The 25349-nt window shown below is 42.0% G+C and overlaps 1 protein-coding gene and 1 long non-coding RNA gene across 3 annotated transcripts; one reads left to right on the forward strand and one right to left on the reverse strand.

Annotated features, from left to right (window-relative positions):
• The first annotated feature begins 2586 nt into the window (after positions 1-2586).
• Positions 2587-25341, forward strand: pld5 (phospholipase D family member 5). Of its 2 annotated transcripts, none has more exons than XM_011479600.4 (10): positions 2587-2929; positions 10819-10955; positions 13945-14128; positions 14271-14379; positions 14697-14824; positions 19952-20149; positions 20582-20733; positions 20885-21050; positions 21124-21214; positions 24444-25341. In XM_011479600.4, exons 1-10 carry the CDS (start codon positions 2765-2767, stop codon positions 24692-24694), a joined length of 1581 nt encoding a protein of 526 aa, XP_011477902.1. In that variant the 5' UTR covers positions 2587-2764; the 3' UTR covers positions 24695-25341. The 2 variants fall into 2 exon arrangements, with proteins under 2 accessions (XP_011477902.1, XP_011477907.1); XM_011479605.3 differs by lacking the exon at positions 2587-2929 and adding an exon at positions 9045-9280.
• LOC110015550 (uncharacterized) lies at positions 2852-10929 on the reverse strand. The gene is made up of 3 exons (XR_002290772.2): positions 10793-10929; positions 5919-5950; positions 2852-2989 (listed from the first exon to the last, which is right to left on the reverse strand). It is a non-coding gene; the product is annotated as an uncharacterized LOC110015550 (long non-coding RNA).
• Positions 25342-25349: the final 8 nt, after the last annotated feature.

Consider the following 25349-nt stretch of genomic DNA (forward strand, 5'->3'; position numbering starts at 1 on the left):
TCCACTGGCTCTAAAGATGCATGTACTGATCAACATTATTTATTTGCTATGGGGCTCCGCTAAACTAGGTGTATCTGTAGATGATCAGAGCACAAAACAAGGTAAATGACTCAACATTTCCTGGAAAATGGATTTCCCTGGTGGAAAAAACCCCAGAACAGATCAGTATTAAAAAGTTTGATGAAGTTTGAATACATGGGGCAGCGAGCAGCGCACCAAATAGATAGGAGAAATGCAGATCTGAATGTGTAAAGACAGCGTCCGCTTAAAGCATAATTCTACAACCAACTGACAGAGGAGAACATAGCACGGAGTAGAGCACCACAGCAAAACTGCTGCTGACAAACGATTGGTTTAGCAATGACCACTCTGAGTTAGAAAAAAATAAAATAAAATAAAGTCAAACCATTTTTACTCTATTTTCCCCCAGCACTGACTTTGGTGACAACAGAGCAACCATCTGCAACCAGCTTTCATTTTCTCACAAGTTGACAAAAAATTCAAGGTTTGTTACTTCTAGTTTGTTGAAGTCAATCTTATTTGCTGATCACTAAAATATTTTTGTGTAACTTTAGATCAAATTTAAGTAGTTTGAGTTTCAGAGTTGCAGCACCATCTGTTCAGCTGATTCTCCATCCATCCGCCTCCTGATTCCCTGCAGTCTGGGTTCTTCCAGCAGCAGCTGCTTTGTCACACACAGTGAAATAGACATTCATCAAGATGTATAGTTTGGTGCTTAAGGAACCTCAAGAGGCGCACATGTGCCAAAGTCACCATCAGATCATCTTCCAAAGAATTTCCCTTCAAAACCTCTTAAATTTGTCTTTTTTCAGAGTAACTAAGATGTTTCAGAACAGATTCCTGAAGCTCCTCCCAACATCACTGATCTACAAGGACAGCAACTCCATTTTGAGAGGCTTTTAAAGCCAAAAAGTCTTTAAATACTTTTATCATGTCTTAATTTCGATTCTAATTATATAGTGCGTAATGATGTCAGATTTAAGGTCAAACTGTCTTTGTGCAGGTTTAGAGAAAAGCTAATTACAATGGTTAAGTTCCTCCTTCTCCCTCCGCCTGGGTCTCCATCTCTCCACCACAAACAACCCAAATGGCTTACCTCCCACCTTTTGCACAGCAAGTACACACAGCAAATTAGATTTTAGAGGCCAGGCAGCCAGAGGTAGCACACTGCTAATTGTATGTCTCCGGATATTCTGCTCCACTTCCTTAATCCATCAAAGCTGTGTCAGAGTTTTTATTCCCGTCGAACCACTTTCTGCAGGTGGGCATTAGTGCCACTGTTAGTGTTTCTTCTCATTTTCTCACCTATTTTTCAATCAGAAACTGTTTCTCCAGCGGGTTTTCTTTTACATCTAAAGTATGATAAGAAGCATTTGCACTGCTGCATTTGCAAAAAAAAAGCAAACTCTTTGAAAAGCATGAACTCCCTAAACATTAGAAAGATTTTTTTTTTAAACAACACCTGTAGCTTGACTTTTTTTAAAAAACAATTTAGATCTTTCTGGGACTTTTGAAAGAAAAAACAAGTTTCTACAGAGATTTCTGCAACTAGATTTCAGTGATCTGATTCACTGTTTGTCCTCTGACAAAAACATTTTAAAGTTATAAATTGACCTCCTTTTAAACATTAAAATAAACATAATTTTACAAGTACAGGACCACTAGTAAGTCTCTTACAAATATCTCTCCACTTGGGGGTTAAATGATCATGAGATGCCAAGACAAATAGGTGAGGGGCTGTAAGCTAATGGGAAAGAAGGTAAACAAATGTAATTTTCTCATAGCTGTCCACTGTAGGGTTTTCTTGGTCTGATAGTAGTCTTATCGCAGTGTAACCCCTGATCCTCATTTATTACGGCTGTCCTGAACCAAAAGCCGCCAAAGCGTTTTGGTGCTAACTTTAGTTGATGAGGTACCGTCCCACACAGGAAATTCTGGTGCATCGTGGTGTAAAAGCTATCTGAACAAGCTTCAAAATGAAGAAATGGTACCTGTTCAGGAACGTGGAAACCTCTTTCCTTTATGTGTGAAGGCACAAACTTTTAGCAAATTTATTTCACATCTTTCAACCGACTATAAGGCAGACTTTTACTCTTATTATTTTACTTAAAGCCTGCATTGATCTACAAATTTCTGACTATTTAGTGTAACTTTGCCTAAATAAAATTCTTTTTTTCTGGTAGTACAATTGATGTGTGTTTTTGGATCCAGTAAAAAATGAGGCTGAGTAAACAACAATAGTAAAGGTTGACTTTGTTTCTTGCACGCAGAGAACGTGTCCTATTGGCTGCATTGGGATCATCTGCCTCTGCAGGTGTTAGTGCTGCAGACACCAAGCGGGAAATCAGACTGGAAGTTTGAGACAGCCAGTCTTTTTGCCAGATTGTCTACAATTTCTTTTATCATATCGCCCCAGCAACACCGCCAGTGTCAGCTCGTAGCAGCTCCTGTTGCATCCTCATCCTGTCCAGAGACCAACTAAAGCCCACTCTTCCCATCCCCCTCCCACAGGAGACCGTACTTTACCAGCTACACCCACACTCATCCTCCCCAGAGAGAGCGTGAAGAGGTTGTGTTGCTCTGGCCACAAACGGCAGAGTGCAGGCTGAATGTAGCTCAGACAGCACAGAGACCGACAGCAGCTGATTCAGCTTCAGAGAGAGAAATGTAAAAAGTAAAGAGGGGATACAGGACTGACAGTGCGTCTTCATCCCAGGGGACTGCATCAGTACTCGGGCTGTCAATGGAACTGTCAGCTAATCCACGGTTTGAGGAGCAGGATGAGGCTCCCCCAGCTCCGTCTGCCTTCCCGTCTCAGATGAAAAGCAGCGGCAGCAGCTACAGCACCGTCCAGCAGCAGGGTTACTCTGCATCCATCTTCCTGCGACGCAAAGACAAGCTGGAGCGGGTGAGCCAACTGTCAGGCATCTTCATCAGATTGTGAGCCTCCTCAGCAACTTTACTGTCCCTGTGGAGCATATACAAGTGAAGCTGTTAAGCCCTGATGCTAATCTAGAAAGTTTACTGTGGTATGGCTGTAAAGATGTAGTTTGATCCTACATTTATGTGCAAGAAAATACAGACATTTGCTTGTGCAAATTCAAAGCCATACCTAAAAAGACAAAGTAAAGCATCATGCATGTGGGCTTGTTTTGAGTCCACAGTAGTTTCAGCCTCCAGGAATCCATTTCTTGTGTGAGCTTGCTGTATCTCAGCATTAACTCCAGACAGTTGCTGCTGCACAGCTGAGCACTGCTGCCTCCAATGAGAACTGATGACCGCTTCATCACTGCTGACTCCCACTAAGTTCATTTATACAAACACCAGGAGATGCAACAAAACACCTGGAATCTCACACAAGTAAACACTAAAAAGACAAAGCTGTTTATTTTTTACTCTTGTGAAACTGATGCTGAAGCTGCTTCATGTAGGGATTTTTGTGTTAATCCTTATGCTGTGAGAGTGCAGAAAAAATAGGGGACACTTTTTGTTATTACCTGCAGCTCTTTAAAAACTATTGCTTAAATTAGATTTGTTGGGGGTCATCCATTTGTACCAGCCATCTGTCAGCCAGAAACTTAAAAGTGCAGCAATTTCCAAAGTTTTCATCCTGCAATAGGATGACCTCTGTCTGGAGCTCCAGTCTGTAGTTCTCCCTCGGTTTCCTCCCTGACCCAAAGCCATGCAGACAATGCTTGTTTTCTCATTTTGTTTGCCTTGTCCTGCACTGCAAACAAAGAAAAACCAAGCAGCATCCTCAGAAGCCATTAGTGATAGATTATATACAGCTATTAAAACAATGAGTCCGTCTGTTCCAAGTATATTTGGTACAAACAAGAGTAGGATGCATTCAGATGCTGGCACTTTCTTTGTAACATGACTGATGAAGCAGTTACTAATTTTTGGGTAAAAGTTTCTTTGTCTGAGAGTGTAGAAACTATTTTCTTCACAATGGGACCTCAAGCATCATGATCAGTTAATCAAAGACTATTTCATAGCACTTTGGCAGAGCCTATACTAACCAAGACTAATAACATGGAAAACAGTAATTAAAAAATTAAAGTTTCCACTTGAACACAATACTCATTTTAAAACTGTTCTAGCTTTGGCCAATAACAGAGCAGAACAGTGATGTGTCAAAAATCAACAGTCATAGTTCTCTAATATTTTGGACCAGCCTCCGTGTAAGATAGGTCAATCCACTGATTGGACCAAGAACCGCAGCAGAACACAGAGTTCAGCCAGGTTGGTTTCCACCTAAAAGCTCATTTAGGGTGAGAAGAACCAAGGCCAAATATTTCAATAAAACAAATTAGTTGAAGCCCTTCCAGAAATGTTTGTGGAGCCATCAGGAGGAATGTGTTCATTCAAATGCGTCTAACCCAGCAGCAGTATTTCTAAACAAGTTGGAGACAATGGAGGCTGAAGTGGTTTTGTCATAAAAGCTGTCACAGTGATAGGAGCTGAAAGCATGAATAGCTTTCTCCAGGTCAATGTTCTCTGGCTTCTCTGCTTCTGAAATGTTGGGCTCTTTTCAAAAGTCACTCCAACATCTCTGGGGTACTGTGGTTTTGTTTCCTGATTGCACTGAGACCAACAGCTGATGAAACCCCCTATTGGGGGTGTTCAGGAACGTGTGCAGACGTCAGAATAGAGTGCGTTTGTGGGTTTTGTGTAGGGCTGTACCATCTTACACCAGCATCAGCTACTCAGCCTGCCTTACAAACCAAAGTACAAAAACATTAGGACAACTGACACTTTAAAAGGAGAAGGCACAGAGTGTGGTGTTCCTAAGCTATTTCTGCTAGCTATTTTGGTTCTTCTGGTTCAACTTGGTGGGAGTTTTAATGTAAAGAACGCTGAAGAGCGGGTACTCCAAACTGCCTGTAGGCCAAAACTGCCATCAGATGCATTGAAAGGTGCAGCGACACGACTCTCTCATCCACCGGTGTAAAGTTCAACATTTGGTGGCATCAAATCCAGAATGGTAAAGAGTCAAACCTCTTAAGTAATAGTTTCAAAGCCTAGGCCTAGAGCCTGAGCCTGAGCCTTCCAGAGAGATGATGTTCTAAGTTCACAAAGCTAGATTCATTGACCGGGGATTGAGCCAACGAGGCACCGCCACCCAACCACATTGCACCAGGACCTTTTGAACTCTCCTCCAGGTGGTGAGTCCAACCAGGTGGTGGTTTACAGAGAGGGATTCTGAAGGCCTTGAGCAGACTTTCATATACCCTGACAACACAAGCTGGCTGAAATGTGATTGGATAAGAACTTCTCCACCATAAACAACACTTGTAGCAGCTGAAGCAAGTGTAATACAGCATGAAGAGAACAGATAATAAGTAATCATTTGTCATTTTTTAAAGATTTTATTTAGTTTTTAATTACTTAAATAATTACCAGCAAATCATTTAACCATATCCTACATGAAGAAAATGGAGTTCCAACTCTACTCTTGACAAAAACCCTCCCTGCTCTCCCCTGCTGAAGATTTACAACATTAGTTATGATCTTTATTAACCGTTTAATAATTTAAGATAATATTCTTAATGGCATCTGTACGCTTAGAAACTGCTTTCAGAAAAAATTACCTCCTGCTAATTACCAACATTTGGACACTACTGAAAACAGCGTAGTTATTCATAAAAAACATAAAAATTACTCAACAATCCAGGATAATGATGCCAAAATATTGGTAAAAATGATCAATCTTCAAAAGCAGGAGAAACTGGAGTTTGGGTTTTTTTCTGAATGCATTATTTAATTTTCATACTGTCAGTAAACATGGAATGAGCTGTATAATTCATATATTTTACAACTTTTCATCTGGTGCTGTAAAAGAGCTGAACTGGGTGTTGTGTGGTGAAAAAAAGAAAAAGCAGATAGAGTCTGACCTTCCTGCAGAACTCGCTGCTCCGACATGCATCTGCAAACCCAAAAGAAATGACCATGAATATACTGTCGATGGGCAGTTTATGACAATGTTTTAAATGAAACAGAAAGAATAGATCCTACACACCGATTAAGACTTGATAAATTGAACCAACAGTAAAACTGCTTCTGCGAGCAGAGACTCATGGATGCATTCACCTCCATCACACTCAGAGCAAAGAATCCTGCACATCCACTTTGTCCTATTTCTTCTTCAATGTTGTAAATGGAAAGTACTTTTTCTTATTTACTGAGGCTTACTGAGGCTTAGGATCACCCAACAGCTGGATCTCCCACCTCAGCCTCTCTGGCTTGTTCGTGGGGCGGCCGTGGTGCAGCGGTAGGGCGGTCGTCCCATGATCGTAAGGTTGCAGGTTCGATTCCCGCCTTGCACGCCCATGAGTCGAAGTGTCCTTGGGCAAGACACTGAACCCCACCTTGCCTCTGGTGGTAGGCGGGCGCCTGTGTTTGGCAGCGGAGCGACCACCAGTGTGTGAATGTGTGAGTGAATGTGTGTGTGACTGGGTGAATGGGTCTGTGACTGTAAAGCGCTTTGTCCTTGTAGGAAGAAAGGCGCTATATAAGTATACGCCATTTACCATTTACCATTTGTTGCTCAGCTCCTTTCCCATCACCTTTCACTCACATGACCCTGACTATGGCGTCATGGGAATGTCACACCCCAACCACATGCGGAAATTCACCTTTGGTGTGAAGGTGAACCTTCATGGGAGCTTGGCTGGGCACTAGAAGAACCAAACAGAAAATCTAATTCTGAGCATCAAATGTAGGCGTGTCAGCAGAGGGAGGCAGACCTGCAAGTTATTTAAAGCTCATGTGCTCAACTAATAAAAACAGTATTAGAGAGATATTTTAGGAGGCACGGGAAACATAGAAGACCGCTCTGACTGAGGAGGTTTAGTTATAGCTTTGAATTGTGTGCTTTATCAGAGCTCTTTGTAAACTAAAACTGAGTAAAAAGCATAACCTAATGCCCTGGTTAAAACTCTAAAGAACATACAGGAGATTGTTTGTCTGATCTGTTTCTCAGCTTGAAGGAAGGATGGAGCTGCACACTAGGATGCAATCATTAATATATATCAGCACAGAAATGGCAAAGACTTATTTTGCTTTAAGTTGGGAGGTTAACATTCTAAGGAGGACCTTAAATTCATCTTTCCTGTCGGAAATGCTGTGCAGGAATCATCCAAGCTGTGATCTCTGAACTGAGCAGCTTCTATGCTCTGCAGCTGGATCTGAAAAGAACATCTGATGGTATTCATGTGTCATTGCAGTGTCTTTTTCCTTGTCAAGAGTGTGCCAGTCTCATCAGTCTGGGCTGTGACCTGATGCAATGGATGTTGAAGTGTTCCTAACAGTCTGTTCAGATTGGAGGCAAATCATTTCTCTCTCTTTCTGTCTTTGTTTTTGTTCTGCCCCGAGTCTGCAGTGTTAGGAACTTTGAGTTCAGTTGGAAAGTGGCTCAAACACTTTAGCCCCTCATAGTCAAACCAGCCACTGTGGAAACTGTCCATCACAAAGGCTGACATGGCATGCAGCACAAAACATTCTATGTCCACCAAGAAATATTCAGGTGTATTGGCTAGATATAGTTGGGCTTACTTCCATGCTTGGCCTGGGTTATGGAACTAAATCCCTTGAAAGGGGTTGGATTCTCTGCCAACAGTGGAGCAGCTCATGGTGAGAGACAGGGGGCTTGTGTGGACTTACTCGTAAGCCCGCAGCTTGGTCTCCATGTGTTGGAGATCACCCAAGTGCACAATAAGGTTGTGCAACCAAAAGGTCTGTGACAGCGGTTTTGGCCAATGGGCCAAACAGCAGTACAAAGTACTTGGCCATCGTGGTGTCTTTCAGAATGGTACAGGAAAGCACCCCGACGGGGTACTCCATTGTCCTCCTGGAGGGCTTCAACATCCAGAGCAGTAACAGTGACACTTGGAAGGGCATGGTTGGAAGGAATGGCCTCCCTGATCTGAACCTGAGCGATGTTCTGTTTACGACAGTTTGTTTCTCATGACAGTTTGTCCCTAGAAAACACCATGTTTGAACACAAGGGTTTCCATTAATGCTTGTGGCACCAAGACACCCAAGGCAGGAGGTTGAGGAAAAATATTGTAGTTGTGTCAGGTAACCCTCAGCCACGTGTCTTGAACAACCTGGTGGTAAGTTCAATCCTCTGGCGATGGGGAAACCAGAAGGACTTGGCAGAAACAAACACATGTGAGCGTGGTGGGGATGTTTGGCTGAGCCCTCAGGGAAGTCGTCCGCACTCATATCTGGAATCACTTAAAACGGGTACGGAGGGAGGCTCAGGACATGTTCTCCACCTCTTTTGTGTCTAGTTGTGAATAAAGTCCACCCCAAATACCTAAAATCTCTAAAAGCTGTGAGACTGTCTCGCCTAGCACATCTCTACAGCAATGTGTGGCAGTTGGGGACTGTATCACTCGATTGGCCAACTTGGACAAGGAGCTTATTTATTGCAGTCGGAAGTAAGTTGAACCTGTTTAAGGAGTCTGTTTGACTCGGGAAAGGAGTCTAGGAAGTCTCACCTGCTGTGATTTCCACCTCTGTACTGACAGAGCTGGAGTAAGGTGCATTCATCTGCGAAAAAAGGTTGGGACAGCCTTTGAGAGTTTTTTTTTTTTCATTTTACTGCTTTCAAAGTTCCTGTTTGCTTCACAAACCACTCTAAAAGGAAAGCCTTACAAGCTGGAACATTTTTGGAAAATTTGAGCATTTCTGACACTGACTGCCCTGCATTTTCTTTTTGGAGCTTTGTGGATCCTATGGAATTAGTGGAAACTGACTGGTTCAGAAACTTTACACAGGTCCTTCTGATCTAATGATGAGGCTGTCTTAAGCACTAAAGACAGGTCTTTGTGTCTTTCCTCTCTTAGCGGAAACCAGCTGCTCTCTGCGCCACAAGTTTTGTTCACACAAGGTGAATAAAGAGCCAGATCCCCAGTGAGAAGGAAGAGGAGGGATGAAGATCAGAGCCACAGCCCCGCATTGGCTGTCTGAACAAGGGGGCTGGTATTTTAGGCTCTGTGTTTCTCCCCACCTCCACTGAGATGCAGAGTGAGCGGCGCTCAAGTGTAAGCGAAGCATGTCAGGAGGCATCAGAGAACAGGAGCTGAGGTTAGAAACGTGTGAGGACGAGAAACTAGCCTGATGCAGGCAGAGATGAAGAGCAAACAGCAGACAGACTGAAGGCAGGTGGACAACTCGTGACTGATTCCCATCAGAAGTTTGAGCAAGTGTTGCCGTCATGGCAGGACCGGCTGTGCAGGAGCCTCTGAAGGTGTGTTCATATTTCATCCAGAGTCTCACTCTGAATAGAGATTTTTATGTATTTTTAAAGGAAAAAATCTTAACTGAATTCCCTTTTTTGCAACAGTTCAGCCTGGGCTCCATTATCTTCACAGGCTTTATGTAAAATCCATTTTCTCTTCAGGCTTGTGAATGGAATCACCATTTATTGTGACTGCAGCAGGAGCGTACATTTGCAAAGGGGATTCCATTTTTCAGATGCTTTAGTTTATTCACTAATACATAAATTAACTGCAGAAATCCTAGCTGACTCACTATATTTTCTAATCTCAACCCAAAAAGTAGTGCAGTGCATTCGAAGTTCACAATAAAAGACTCGGGAATCAGTTTTTAGTCACATATTTATTCCAAAAAGTGTTTAAATTACTCTGTTCGTAACCTTTAAAGATTGAAAACTACAAAAAAATTATTTCTTAGAAAAATCGGACAGTAACCTAAAAAGATTGGGACTGTGTTAAAGAGTTACGGATTAGGAGCTTTCTGTGAACGAGTGACTTAGTTAGATGAATGTGGCTGCAGCCGGTGCTCCTGAGGATTTAGGCAGCTCCCTGATGGATTGCCCTGTCTAAACCAGTCAGGCTCCTTCTCTGTCAGGCTGCTTTATTTCCTCGCAGTCGTGTTCGCGCAGTTGAGTCCGGTCCTTGAACTCTGCTACCCATAATGAAGCAATGTCCAGCAGACAGCCTCCGCCTAAGCGAGACAGTACAGAGAGGACAGGGGAGAAGGCAGGGTCCACAGACAGCCCAGAGCGTCACACCTAATTGACCCGATGCTCAATATTCTTTTTCATTTTATTTCAGCACTAACAGAAGCTGTCGCTGGAAGCCACTTCTTTGGAGAAAATCCATCTTAAGCAGTAAACTCATCACTCGGATGCAATTGGCTTGATTGATCAAACACACAAAAGAGAATATTTAATGTGAAGTTGACAGCTCCCCAGGCCACAAAGCCCAACAGCAAAGGAGCTGGATCTGCAGCCGTAAGCAAAACAGAAGTGCTTCTCTGCACTTTTAAAACTAAGAATTAGAGTCCTCGGGCAGGGCAGCATTATTAGCATCGACTCTGTATGGCATAGACTGTGCACACACACAGCATGTCCACAAATATGGTCTATAATATGTCTTTTCATTTAAGCCACAGTGGTTGTTCCTACTCTGACGCAGAGCTCATAAAAACCCTGTCAGCTGGGAGCTGCCTGTCAGCGTGAGGCTGAAAACAGAGCAGCAGAAGGCTCAGTTCTGCAGAACCTTCTGTGTGGAAGCGCAGTTCACATGACTACAAGATGTGGGGGAGTTTATTTGCACTATAGAGCACTGAACCCTGCAGCGGGCCGGTCCTCAGCTCAGACCCCTCTTCTGTGGCACAGCAGTTGTATTGATCATGAATCCTAACCTCCAATCGATGTCATTGACTGAGAGCAGAAGCATTTAAGCAGCACTCATTTTCATTCGCTCTCCATCCCAAAACTACTGTCTGCTCTGACTTTTGTTGTCTGCCATTGTCTTCCAGACGCAGCAGAAGTGTGTTGCCATCTTTGCGCTTCTCTGCTGCTTTGCTGTGCTGCTGGTGCTGATCTTCTCCTCGGTGGACATCTGGGGGGACGATGAGGATGGAATCACAGAGGAAAACTGCAGTCGAAACTGCCAGTAGGACCTGAAAACACACTTTTTCCATTTATGCAGAAAGCAGATCAGTATTTGAACATATTTGAATGCAAAATTGTTATTTTAAAAGCAGTTTGCGAGTAAAAAATAAGGGGATAAGCTGCAGTTTATCTCAATATTGAAACCCCAACTAGACCTTAATGGTCTTGTACCAGAACAGCAGACACAGTCCTGTTAGAGGTAAACATCACCGAAATTACATTAAATCACAGCTCAAATATTCTTCAATGGAACCTTTTAGTGTATTCATGTTTTACTAAAAGTCAATATTTTTATGATAAAATAGATTTTTGATGCATTTAGTGTTCTGGGAAAAAGGTGAAGCATTTTCAGCCAAACTATAATCAACATGTTTGATTCTTAAGTTAACAATAGCAGTGAGAGGAAAAGCTTCTCCTTCATGGAAACCATGATTGTTCAGGCTGTAGAAACAAAGTCTGAGGTAAGTTTATTAATTTGTTGCTGTTCACCTTTCGGAATACCCCGTCAGGGGACGCCACAGCAAATCAGCTTGCACTGAATCACACAGATGGTTTGGCAGAGATGCCCTTCCTAACACAATTATCTATTTTATCTGGACTTGGGCCCCTTGTGGCCACAAAAATATCTGTCGTGCAAACAGACTTCTGTTACTGTTTAGGCTAAATATTTAAGTCTGATCACATTTAGATCCAGTCTTTCAAAAGAACTCACTGGACTGATTGACTTCATGGCTTTATGAACTTAAAACTCAATGCTGTCAGTATTCCACCAAAACTTTTGGTTTCTTTCAATAAAAAATGTTGCATGTTTGTCCTTTTTACAATCATAAGTTCACAGAGGCGCTGCCTTTAAATTGCACTTTTTATTAAGTCACAAACTGCAAACAAACCTGTTAAACATAAACAGTAAAACCACAGCTGACACACAATATAGATCCACACTCTGCCTCAGTACTCAGAGGGAGGGAATCAAAACCTGTCGCAAGACCAACTGTCCAGGACACTTTTTTCAATTATTCTTTTTAATCTGTGTATTTTAGTAATCATAACTGGTTTAGCTGACTATGAATATTCTCCTGTCCAACACCTCAGCAAGCAGATAAGAGCTGAAGGCCTCTTGTGTCGGACAGATTTTACTGTTTAGGGTTTATGGATCTTCAGACAAATGAAGTGTATATTTTTATAAAGTCCTTCTGTATTTGAGGCTAAGATTTACCTATAATAATTATGTTTATATGCATTATTTTTTAGAGGGGCGGGAAAAAAAGAAGTGAGGGAGAGAATGGGATGTTAAAGATGGGGGAGTTAGTGGGGGAGCAGTCGATAGTACAGTCACGACATAAGAGTGTCATGGGTAAATTGCATGACTTAGTTCTAACATACATGGCACAGTGGCCCAGTGGTTAACACTCTTGCCTCACACTAAGAAGGCCCTGGTTCAAGCCCCCAGCTAAGAACCCTCTGTGTGTAGTTTGCATGTTCTCTGTTTGTGTTGGCTGGCTGTTAGAAATGAGAAAATATGAAAATCAGAGTGTGGTTGTTTGGACATCCCATGGTCATTTCACAGCCTCGTTGGAATCACATGAACGTCCCATGTGTAGGGCAAGCAAAAATGGTCATTAAAGCAGTGAAAAAAACTGTGTTCTGGCCATCAAAAATGCAGCTTTTACCCCAATTCTAAAAGTAACACGTAATTTATGCCATTTTGTGTACCCAAAGACGGGTGTTAAATGCGACGTTTTATCATGTACAAACAGCACCTTCAAAACGCCATTCTAGCGCGTTCAAAACCGGGCACCTAGAGCTCCATTTTGTTGTCACATATTTGCATTAGAGTTCTTCGCTGTCGGAGTTGCTGGGGTTCCACTCCCAGTTAATTTTTTTTGTGCATAGTAACATTTCACTAGGCATGAAAAACATGATTATTTTCTATTCATGTGAACATCTTAAAAATCACAAATAAAGTGTAAACTGCCGTCTCTACTGGAGCTTTTGGGAAGTTGGAGTGTTTGTTAGTTGAGAAAGTGCAGAGTCTAATAAACCCCTGTTTTTTAGTTTTAGTTGTTTTTAAAAAGATGTTCATATGAATAAGAAAAATCATGTTTTCCATGCTAAATGAAATGTATTAAAAAAAAAACCAAACAACTCCTTGTAAAAACATTGACACCTGTATTATTCCACTGAGCACTGGGAAGGTGACTTTGTTTGTATCCTAACAAGAGTAACTTATTACATGTTGCTGAACATCACATTATCACTAAAGATTTGCTCATCCATGGATTTTTCACAATTTTTCAACAGGAATCAAGTGTTTCTGCTGCAACAGCATGTTGGTTTAGTAATTTGATGACTACAAAATGAGATTACTTTATTGTCTGCAACAAAGCCAGTTTAGATCTTTTTTAATGGTTTATTAATGTAATACATACTTGTAAATGCAAAAAAGAAGAAGAAGAGCAAAAAAGAAACACAAACTACAACTATAATAATACTCTTACTAAAAGTCAACAAATGATAACAAACTGAGCGGAGGATCTTGTGTTCAAGCGTCCTTGGGCACTGTACACCATTTGCCAAATAATGGAACTCCAGCTTTGTGGTTTTGGTCTTGTAGTAAGATAATAGCCAAGAACATTTGTCAAGCTATCGATACTGACAACAACAAACCGACAACACCGACAAAAACCAACAACAACAATAAAATCTTTATTGTGAAGTGGGTCAGAACATAAGGTTAAGCTTTTGAGAAAACAAAGAAGAGGTTGACTTAGGACACATGACACAACTCTATTATAGGGGATCTTTGATGCTGACTCTGTGATGATTAAAACAATTCATCCCCATGTACTTCATCTTAATGTCCTTAAGGATACTCAGAATGTGTTTTTTATCTCATTCTGTTTAAGGGAACTTTTAAAAAACTTACACATAAAAAAACACAAAAAAGTTATTTTTTAGGTACTATGAACTAAAACGACTCTGACTTTCAGCATCGTGCTCGTGGAGAATATTCCAGATGACCTCTCTCTCCACTCGGACGGCAGGCTGCACCTCCCTCTCTCTGTCGCCTTTCACTCTCTGCTGGACCAAGCAAAATACTCCATTGAGGTAGTGTCCTCTGTGTGGGACCTAACCTCCTGGGACATGGAGCCCCCTCCCAACACTGCCAAACAGGTGATGCTCCTGCCTGCAGCGCATGTAAATGCACCGCATTCCGCATGTGGTCTGCTGGAGCTGCTGCAGAAAGCTGTGGGGAACCACTGGACAGGCTGTACCAATGCTCCGCTGCAGTTTCACTGAGGATTCTCTGCTTCAGGGACAACTGTTGTTCCAGCGACTGCTCAACCTGAAGTCTCGCAGAGTCAAACTGAAGATTGCCAGCAGTTTGACAAACTCCTCAGAGCTGAGAGCTCTGGCAGCTCACCGTGAGTGGAGGTCATGTTTTCTACTTCATAGATTTTGTCTCACTGTACATACAGAAAAAAAGAAGACTCCAGAGACTCGGTCTCCTTTAACTCTTTTCCTGTGCTCCATGTTGCATTCAAGAGCTTTGGTTTACACCAGAGAAGATGAATGCATATACACATGCAGCATCCTGCATATAAAACCACATGTCAAACTGCTCATGCATGCAACTTCACAACCAAGGTTAACGATAAATGTGGGATTCCTGCTAGTGCTTTCTGCTCTGGCAGATTTTTTCCATCTCTCAGAGATTTCTGTCTTTATTTCACACATCTAGAAGCAGAGGTTCATTTTGTGAACATGACCGCTTTCACCCGGGGTGGGCTGCATTCATCCTTCTGGATCGTGGACCGGCAGCATATTTACATCGGCAGTGCTGATATGGACTGGAGGTCACTCTCCAAGGTAACAATACAAATCACCAGCACAGGTGAAGGGAGGAGGAGAGGGGGGGGGGGGGGGGGCTCTTTATGCTCAGAACTCAGCAGAGACTTCTGAGTTTGATAAAATGCTACGAAACACAAATACTTTTAAGAATGAATGCTTTCTTTTAATTAAACAGAACAACAGAAAATCCAAGTCAAAGCAGACGTTAAAAAAGTGATCCTCTACACTCGTTGCCTTTTTCAGTTGGAGCTCAATATATTTGAAGATAAACTAATCAAAGCAATTAGACGCCAAATTTAATCTGCAGTCAAAATCAAACATCAACTTATTTGTGGAGGTTTCATGTTTGGGTTGTGTAAAAGCTGTGATAGACTTCTGTGGTGTTTTGACATAATTTCTTCAAACATTTTAAAGAAGCACCAAAAACTCTGATGATCGTAGGTTGCATTGGGTTACCTAAGCAAAAAAACTTGCAATGAGCTTTTTGTTTAAGCAAAATTCAGCTCAGCTTGTGACCTTTCAGTCAACAGCAGCTCCAGACTGATGAGTCAAATGTGAAATATTCCACTGCAGTTTGTTCACCAACGGGTCTAAACAATTCCGTAAGTGTGAGAACAGCAGTGAAGCACAGTGGAGGTTCCTGCATGTTTAAAGCAGAATTTCTGTTAATGTGATGAAGATTAGGCCAAGCTTAATTCTGCAGCAATAGAAAAGAAAAAGGAAAGTCAGAACACAAAGCTCCAGTTCATGAGGATTGGTGCTTTTCTTAATCAATCTTACACTCCTTACAATAAGTAAGGGATATTATGAAAACTCAGTGGACATCACTGTGGAGATATGGAGGTTTGGGGTGATAGAAAAGCCACATCCTGTGTTTACCACATAAAGGTCTCTCTGTGTACAATGTGTCTTACTTATTGGGCCCAAAATTCCAAAATTAAAGAAAAACCTTTTTAACGTACCATCAATTTCAACATTCTGTTGGTTTTGCCAGTAAGTCATTCAAAGTTGATCATTGGAACAGCCAAGAACACACAATGTTGGTTAACGGATGAACAGCACCACCTGGCCATAGTGCAACTTTGGGTTGGTAGTAGGCAGTCACATGAAGAAGGTGAACTTGGTGAGTCTCAAAGTATCATCAGCAGGCTCTCATCAAGACACAAAACTACTGGCTGAGTTTGTGACAGACCCAGGTGGGGAGCCCCACTAGTGACAGACCCCAACAACCAGTAGACTACCCAAATACCTCTGCACTCAGATGTGGTTTATCAAATGCCGCACAGCTGCACGCATGTTAACCAGATGTGAGAGGCGCTATGGGTTACCAGACAAAGCATTCACAACGAACTCCACCGCTTTGACTTGAATAACAAACGACAGCTGCAGATAACTCCAATGACACCAAGACACCGCCATGAACCTTTGCAATGGGCACAAGACCCTGTGACCTGAATAATTCAGCAAAGGCCTACTGTCCTGTTCACTGATGAGTGTCAGGTGATCGTCAGAGAAGACTAGGTGAGACATGCCCTCGGGTCAATATGGCTTGCTTTGACCAGTCTGGGCAGGTATCACCAGTCAGCGCAAATCTGATTTGGTTAATGTGTACGGCCCAGTTACAGCACATTCTTACCCCAGAGACATCATAGAACCCATCATCTCCTCCAAATTCCATCAGCACACCTCCAACTTTCTGTTCATGAATGATAATGTTTCACAACAGAATTGTCGCAGCTCAAGTTCAGGATTTGGGAGTGCCTCATATTGCCAGCAATGTCCACTGACCTGAACCCCACAGAGCACGTCTGGGCAGTTCAAACAGAGACTGGATGCCTCAGAACAACATCATGAGTTTAGTGAGGAGCATAAAACATTGATGTCAAGCTGTCATTGCAGCAAATTGTGGAAATGTCCACTTTAGACATGGTCAGTTTTTGTTATTTGGGGCTATCTTTACTATTGTCTTGATTTTTTGGGGTGATAAAAAAACTAATTAAATAGGGTTTTTCTTATTCATTATTGGCAATATCAAAGGAAACTTTTACAAATTGTATTAAAATTCAGACCAAATAGCAAAAACACCTGTGTAAGTAACATCCCTCACTGTGAGTAGTATAGTGGCTTGTCTTTTGCCTCCTCACTCACACTGGGTTTCAGTTCTTTATGAACTAAGCAGCTTTCTGTTTGTAAATCATCCTCTTCTTCACAAGGGCCCCCTTTGTGCTTTAGTCTAGTTACTTTAAAATGACTTTATGCAGGTTATCTTAATCTAACCCTGTTATCCCAGACTCCAAAATGATGTAGCAAAACTGAGCTTTAAGAGTCCAAGCCACCCAAACAGAATCATTTTTAAATCCCTAGCAATAAGTAGACGTGTACACAAACAGAGTAAACAGAGAACATGCTTCGGTGCTTCTTTACATGTTGAAACATCAAGGTAGTAAACTAGATCACGTTCAATTTACAAAACAATGGTCTATAGATTCCAGATATACCTATATCATTGCTGCTTTGGGACAAAGATTCTTTGAGTTTGGGATTGACTGCATCAATTATTCATGACCTGTAAACACTCTTGAGTGTAAACATGTCAATAAACCTATTTGGTTTCTGGTGCTCAAAGCCAGATCTTCTTGTCCTCACCCTTTGGTCACACTATGAGTAGGTTTATGTAGTTAGTCATTGTTTAGATTATGTTTAGTTTTTTTTTAATATGTCTAGGTTAATGTTCCTATCATCTGTGTTGGGTCTCTGACACAGATCCTATATGTTCTGTGGCCCAGAAGGGCAACACTTTTGAGGAGTTTTGGTTCAATTGCACAACTGGATCCAAAATCGTTGACTGGGACATCATGCCACCACATTCAGGTGGTGACAACCACCTGGTCTTCATAACTAATTTGAAAGAAATAAAAGGAAGTGATGGTTTTGGCCCCAGAACCATAACTGGAATATCATGAGGCAGCCTACAACTCCCAAAAGAACAACCTGGACGTTTTGGAAAAATGTTAATGTATGTATGTATGTATGTATGAATTGTACTGTTAATTGTAGTTGCCTGTTCATCTGAATGTGACCTCTAGAATCTAAAGAGGCTTTTACAGCACAAAGATCCACCGGTTCTGTTTTTTGTATGTCCTCAGAAGAAGGAAAATCTAAATTCCTTCTTTTCTTGTGACAGACCGAAGCTTCTGTTGTTCCTGCTGTGATGAACTCAGAAATAGAAGCAATGCAGAACAAAGATAAGCTGTGCGGCTAATGACCATGCAGGAATATATTTAGAACCGCTGTCTTTTTTTTTTTATCTAAGGCTACGTTCACACTGCAGGCTGAAATAACCCAATTCTGATTTTTTTGCCCCTTTGCGACCTGTATCGGATCTTTTCTTTACAGTCTGAACGACACAGATCTGATCCTTTCAAATGCAACCCTGGCCATTAGGGTATGTGGTCCTGAATCCGATACGTATCCGATCTTTTGAAAGGCGACCTCCGTCTGAACGGCCAGGCCACATTTATCCGACCTGTACGTCATTGATACGCTACAAACTACATAATTCTGCGTTGAAGTAGGCGGGAACGAGCACATCAACCATGGCAGATGATGCTGCTGAGACCAGTCACTGGAAGGGAAGGGATGTCACCGATTTGATTAATATTTGGGATGACAGCTCTATTCAGGCCAAACTCAAGGGCTCTTATCGCAACCGGGTGGTTTTTGAAAAAATTTCCAGCGAAATGGCAGAGCGTAGGTACAGACGATCCTGGCTCCAATGCCAGCGAAAATAAAAAGCCTCAGAGTCAAATACAAAGAGGTTAAAGACTGGAACAAACGAAGTGGCCGTCAACGCATCTCTTGTCCATTTTACGAAGAGCTGGACCGCATTTTGGGGGATAAGCCCGGCGTGGTTGACAACCATTGTTAACGTTAGCTACTTCCGCGAACAACGAGTGACGTTCACCATTGAGTACTCTTCTGCGCATGTGGGTCACTTCTGGATCATTTCACGTTCACAAAGGAGATCACAAAAGTTCGCATTCAATTGGAAATGTGAACGGCCTTGCAAAAAAATCTAATTTTTTCAAAAAGTCGAGATTGAGCATTAAGCCCTGCAGTGTGAAAGTAGCCTTATTGTGTTTGGTCCTAAGAGACTTTTGATGTTTGTTTCTTAGACTTTTTTGTTTATTCCAACTTAGAAACAATAAAATAAACAAAGTCTGTAAAAATGCACACCTCTATTCTGTCACATCACTTTTAAAACTAAATCTTGAGTTTGGACCTTGAGTTCTAAACAAAAATATTCTTTAATTCCTACTTTTTCCTACTTATAAGTCTTTGTTTCGGAAAATGTTTAAATGATCCAGATTCAATTAAATGTAATTTTATTTATATAGCCCAATATTACAACAGTAGTTGTCTCAATGGGCTTCATATCGGTAATTGCATAAAAACAAGAAATCAGTTATAAAATACAATAAGTAATTGCTAAGCTAAACTGAACAGACAAGGCTAAACTGGGTATCCCTGTCTTTAGACCCTCCTTCTTGGTAAGGAAAAACTCCGGGAAAAAGGAAGAAACCTCAGGGATGTCCACATGAAGGAGGCATCCTCTCCCAGGATGGACAGGCGACGTACCAGAACTCCTAGAGAAGATTTCGCCTATCTAGCTCTACAACTACACGTTTGAATAGTGTAGCGGATAGTCTTCTTCCAGATGGAATTAGGGGATGGCTGGGGGGGGATGAGCCAGAGGCAGGATCGACAGCTAAATACAGGAGCAGTAATGGAGACGAGCCAGAGGCGAGGTCCACGGCCAGATCTAACAATGCCTCTATCTTTCTCTCTAATATGAAAAAACATCTGCTGTCAGACTCCTTTGTGAATGCAGACAAAGGTTGCTTTTGTTATCAGGCTACAATCACTAGTGAAGTGAGGGAATGTGCATACTAAGCTAACACTTGTTCACGTTCAGAAGGTATTGAATGGTTGAGACTTTCCTGCAAGTAGGTGACTTAAATACCTTTGGGAGCATTTTATTAACATTTTCTGGCAATCATCATGAGGTGAATGTAATACAATGCTGAAGATGTCAAGGAATCCTGCCGAACCCTGTTGTCTCCTTTGTGACCCCCCCCCCTGCAGAGGAAGGAGCTGGGTGTGGTGGTGTATAACTGCAGCTGCCTGGCCCTGGATCTCCACAGGGTCTTCTCCTTTTACTGGCAGCTCCATGATCGAGACTACATTCCCTCCATCTGGTCGAAGAGAGTAACAGCCCTCTATGGGAAGCATGAGGCTCTGGACCTGAAGCTGAACGCCACGCCAGCCTCGGCCTACGTCTCTGTGAGTTTGTGCTGCTTCAGGAAGATAATGCATGATCTTCGTAGTTCAGTGTTTAAAAAAAAAAAGTCACAAACCTCTGTCTATAGTCTGCAGATCATTTTGCTCTTTTAGCACCTTTTTTAGGTTTTTCAGTTTGGAATTTTTCTAAGTCATTAATTCCACAAACTAGCATCTTCAGACTGACCTAAAACAACAGGACCTCTGAAGCTCTGCTCCAGCATCAATCATCACCCAGGAGGTGACAGCGCCATGCTGGTGCAGGCTGCTGGCGGCTCCTAAAGCCTCCTCCCCTCCTGTAGTTGAGAGAGTTCTGGGAGGGTTGATATTTGATTTCAAGGCCATTAAAGGAGTAGTGTTAGGGTGCAACTGACATGCTAAAGCTAAAGACAATCTTCTGAGACAGTAGCATGATGAAGCTTGTCCTCTCTGCAGACTTCCCCTGAGATCTTCTGTTCTAAAGATCGAACCAGAGATGTTGATGCCATCTATCAGGTGATCCAGAGTGCAAAGACATTTGTCTTCATATCTGTGACCGACTACCTTCCCCTGGTCAACAAAAGTTTCAGAGGAGCTTCAATTACCAGGTAAGTGCCTGCAAGAGTTTTGTGGTAGGTTCAGAAAAGAAACGTTTTAAAGAAATTTGCTTCAAGAAGTTTGGAATAACGGGAAGCCTGTGTTAGCTGACTCCCTTCACGCTGCACAGGATCTTCCTCTGAGTGATGGCTGCATCCACAGGTACTGGTCAACAATTGATGAGGTGATCAGAGAAGCTGTGGTGCTGAGGGGAGTCAGAGTTCGCCTGCTCATAAGCTTCTGGAAGAAAACTCACCCCCTTACATTTAATTTTGTGACCTCGCTCAAGTCTCTGTGTCTGCAGCTTCTCAACTGCTCCCTGGAGGTGGTGCGTACCAGAAACTTCACATTTTCTGCATTTGAGCTGTTAAACTGAACTGCTGGGATGGGTTTTTTTCCAGAGGTTTTTCAGTCACAAGGAACATAAGGACGACTTTCAACTTAGACTCAACCACAACAAGTATGTAGTGACAGACAACGCTGTCTACCTCGGTGAGTTGATCTTTTTCCATTTAGCTGTTTTGATGAATCATGACGCATTTTTAAGATTTGAGCCACTGAAAAAAAAAGTTTGACAAAAAACTTGAAGATTTACGACGTCAAATCTCATAAATGTACGAAATTAGGACAGCAGTCACGTTTTATCCATTAATGGGAGGCTTGCAGGATCTCTGCAGCCCGCTGATGAAGCCATTGGTATATGAAGCGATATTTACGCCAGCACATTGCAAAAAAAACGTTCTAAGTTGCACATGAAAATATTAAAGGTTTGCCTTCAAATACTTTTTCTTTGCTTTCAATTTTTTTTTTTTGGCTTTTAAAAACTTTTTTTTTTTGCTTTGAAAATAATTTTTGCATTTGCAACACAAATGTTTGCCCAGACATTGTGTCTCATCCCGCTCTCTCCCCATCTTTGATTTTGCGTTCATAAGTTTCAATTTAGCGTGACATATCTGCCATCATATCTGCAGGTGGGTCAAGATTCTAACCAATCAGGTGTCTCTGTCTTGTATTGCCAGTGATTGGAGGCAGACATGGACTTTGTATTGGTTCTGTTAGAATGGGATTCTGAAGTATTCAACCATTCTGGCCCATTTCTCTCAGAGTAAAACCCACAAGGAGCAGCAAAGCCAACTTACATATTTTCTTAAATCTTGTCATATTTTTAACTAATTACCAAATCTGCAGCGTTTTTAACAAAATTATGACTATTACATGTCATGAACATACTTTTGATCACAATTGTTCAACATTTCAATTTAACTTTGCCATGTCACTGCCATGTTTCCACTGACGACGGCTGGTATTATTTTCTTTGTTAGGGGGAGGACTGACATTGCATGCTTTTCACCAGTGTGTTGTAATCAAGTGTGTAACCTGATATTGCAACTGTAAGTCTTTCAGATGTGCATCGGTGAGGCGTGTTCGGTGTCTGATTTTGATTAAGTTCATGTTAGAAAACACTGATTCACAGCGGTAGGTTGAACCAAACAGGCTGACAATCTTCATAGCTGCTGTGCATACAACACTATACTTGTTGGTGTCAACAAGGCACCAAAAGTTTGGTGCAGCCTGGTAGGCTTTGAGCTGGAGGTCATTTTGCAATGTTATTATTTCAATTTCAGCCTGTCCAGCATCCAAGTTCCCCTTATTCGCAGGGATTAGGGACCAAAGCCTCCAACAAATACGCAGAACACAGAGAACCACCCCGCCGCTGAAGAATGTCCGTCATCCATCCTTATCAAAAGTTCAGTGCAATTGATTTAACAGTAGTAGGAGTGTCACTCTGTACCTGAAAACCAGGAGCCCATGTTTCCTCTTTCATCACTTGAGAACCAGAGGTCCTGCAGCGCTATTTAAGCGTTGGGCATGGTGTAGGTACCATAACCATTCGGCCTGCAATAACTGTTCGGGGTCTTTTCGACTGAGGATAACGTCACACTACGGTAACCCCACTTGGACAAATTAGGTAGCGTGGAGATCTGCTCGGGCTCTACACATTTTCATTTCACGTTTCCTTTTGTAATCTAAAGTTCCTTTCCTTGATAAGTTGTGTCTGACATTCTTTGTAGTGTTTATAGAGAGATTTTGCCACAACCCACTTTGTAAAAAGATCTGTGGCTGTTAGAAAGAACCTGCTGCTAGGGTAGTCCGTTCGGCTGCAATGCACTTAATCATAATAATAAAAGCAGGAGATATATATTTAGGAGATATTCTCGCTCTATGTCGGAGCTCTGTTTGTTTACAACGGACTGCATAATATCTTCTTCTATGGTAGTATCATAATTTGTCCAGACCAATCACTATCTGACACATCATCTGACCAACGGACAGCCATTCACATAATGTGAGGTCAGCACTAGTCGAAGGACCCCGAACGGTCGTTGCAAGCCGGATGGTTATGGTACCTGCAACGGCGCGTCAGTCCAGCAGCAGCAGCGTGTTCTGAGCTTCGCTTCTTCCAGAAAAGGCCAGTTTCATTCATCATTCATTCATCCGGATGATAATTATTCTGCGCGATTTTCTTCTTCATCGTATCAGGATATTTTCTGGGCGCTTCTGAGTCAGTGGATGCAATTTCTCCATGCAGGGACAACTTCACTTATAGCATTTCAGGAACCGATGGAACCAGCTGTTGGAAGCTGACAGGCCGGCGTGCTCTTCATCTCCTCACCCCTTCCTCAGAAATTTGTGCAGCACCTCAATCAGTGGATGTGAAACTACAAATATTGAAATGCAAATAAGCATAAGCAAGTAAACTTTAGACGGAGCTCACTTGTGAGTTGTGCTATTTTTAGAACAGGCCTGTGGGCGACTTGTGTGGCCCTTGGGGGCGACCTGGTGCCCGCGGGCACCGTGTTGGTGACCCCTGATCTAGACCAATCAGCAGGATGTTTGATGGCAGATATGTCACGCTAAACTCAACCTTATGAACGCAAAATCATAGATGGGGGAAAAAGCAAGATGAGACACAACATATGCAAAAAAAAAAAGTTGAAAACAAAAAAAAAAGCTTTTGAAAGCAAATATTTAATATTCCTATTTGCTACTAAAGTTTTGTTTGCAACGTGGTGGAATAAATATCACTTTATGTTGTTATCCCTGCTACTTCATAAACACGGATGTGAACAATAATTGAATTTACCGCGGATACCTTCACATTCCTGTCTGTGTGTGTCTCATTACATTGCATTGAAGACACGGAGGATGTTTAGAGATCAGATTTATTTGTTTTAAAAAGGTCTACAAAAGCATCATACTCGTTAGCAGTCACTTTACATCCGAAGGCTAGAAGGCTACATGCTACGTGTCCCATCGTGCATCTCGACATAATGCACTGTCTCCCTATAACTGTAGTGTAACAACAAGACAAATGATAGGCTGGTCGTGATGCGTGATGGGATACGTAACATGTATCTAGCCTTTGTACTAGCCTTTGGATGTAAAGTGACTGATAACGAGTCACGCTTTGGAAGTCTGGGTTTTCCTGACTTCAGGGGGTCCCAACGTTTTTCTGTTTTGAACAGCAAAACCAATGCAAAGCCACCATGAGCACAGATACTCCACAGATGCTCAGTGGGAGTCATTTATATCCAGGGGAAACTTCTTTTTTAGATACAGTCAAACTGTTGAAACATTTGATTCCTGTAATGTTTCATTAATATGATCTAAATCATTTACGCTGATTTGCTTACTGGACCTGGTGTTCTTTTATCCACAGGAAACCACAACTGGGTCGGGAGTGACTTTGCAATCAATGCAGGAGTTGGGCTGGTGGTGAAGATGGCAGAAAATCCTAAGGGAGTTACAGTCCTAGAACACATTAAAGCTGCATTTGAACGGGACTGGAGGTCAAAATATGCAAAAAACCTTCAAGGGGGCAGCAGTCAACAGGAGAAACGCAGACACCTTCAGACACCAAAGGGTTTCTGGGAAGGACAGGAAGAAAAGAAGTGGAACGAACCTTTTTGAATGTTTATGTCAAAGCCTCATATGCCTGAGTAGATCTTACAAACATGTACACGCACAAAGAGAATGTAAACTTACACTAGTAGACGTGATTTGTGCCTTAATTTGAGTCATTCAGTTTGTCAAAGGCTTGACAGCTTCAGGTTTCAGTGATTGCACCTTAATCACCTTAATGGTAAGAGCATGTTCTGCTGCATGAACACTGACATCAATCTTCTGTTACAACCAATATACAACTGATAATATGAATGCTGTCAGTTGGTTGTGTAAACTCTGTATTTTGAATTCTGTGGTATCTAACCTGCACTTGTTAGATTCGTTTTTCATTCGTCTACAACAAGCTGTTCCCTAAAGGATGTTTTGATTGCATTATTTTTTGTAAGGTTACCAACATGAACACTTACAAGCCTGGACAAGAACTTAGCTTCTACCGGACATGCAAAGTGGGACCTCTGAAGGCTGTTCTTGATTTAATCCCACATTAACGCTGAGTGAGAAATTTCTGTTCAGTCAGGAGGATTTTGGATGGAGGGAGTCCATTTGCTCCTCACATCAGATAGACATGAACGCCAGAGAAGTTTAGGAGGAAATAGAGGTCAGAGCAGTTGGTTTGCATCATAAGTTTAAAATAAAGGGCTTTGTCACTAAAATTGTGAGC

The sequence above is a fragment of the Oryzias latipes genome, chromosome 1 (genome assembly GCF_053564925.1).
Source record: "Oryzias latipes strain Hd-rR chromosome 1, Olatipes_Hd-rR_3.1".
In the NCBI taxonomy this organism is placed as follows: Eukaryota; Metazoa; Chordata; class Actinopteri; order Beloniformes; family Adrianichthyidae; genus Oryzias; species Oryzias latipes.

Bases quoted from the DNA above. Each gene is read 5' to 3' on its own strand.
- pld5 (XM_011479600.4), top strand. From the start codon at position 2,765: ATGGAACTGTCAGCTAATCCACGGTTTGAGGAGCAGGATGAGGCTCCC. The intron at 2,930-10,818 runs GTGAGCCAACTG...ATTGTCTTCCAG, and splicing joins GCAAAGACAAGCTGGAGCGG to ACGCAGCAGAAGTGTGTTGC. The intron at 14,825-19,951 runs GTAACAATACAA...CCCCCCCTGCAG, and splicing joins ACTGGAGGTCACTCTCCAAG to AGGAAGGAGCTGGGTGTGGT.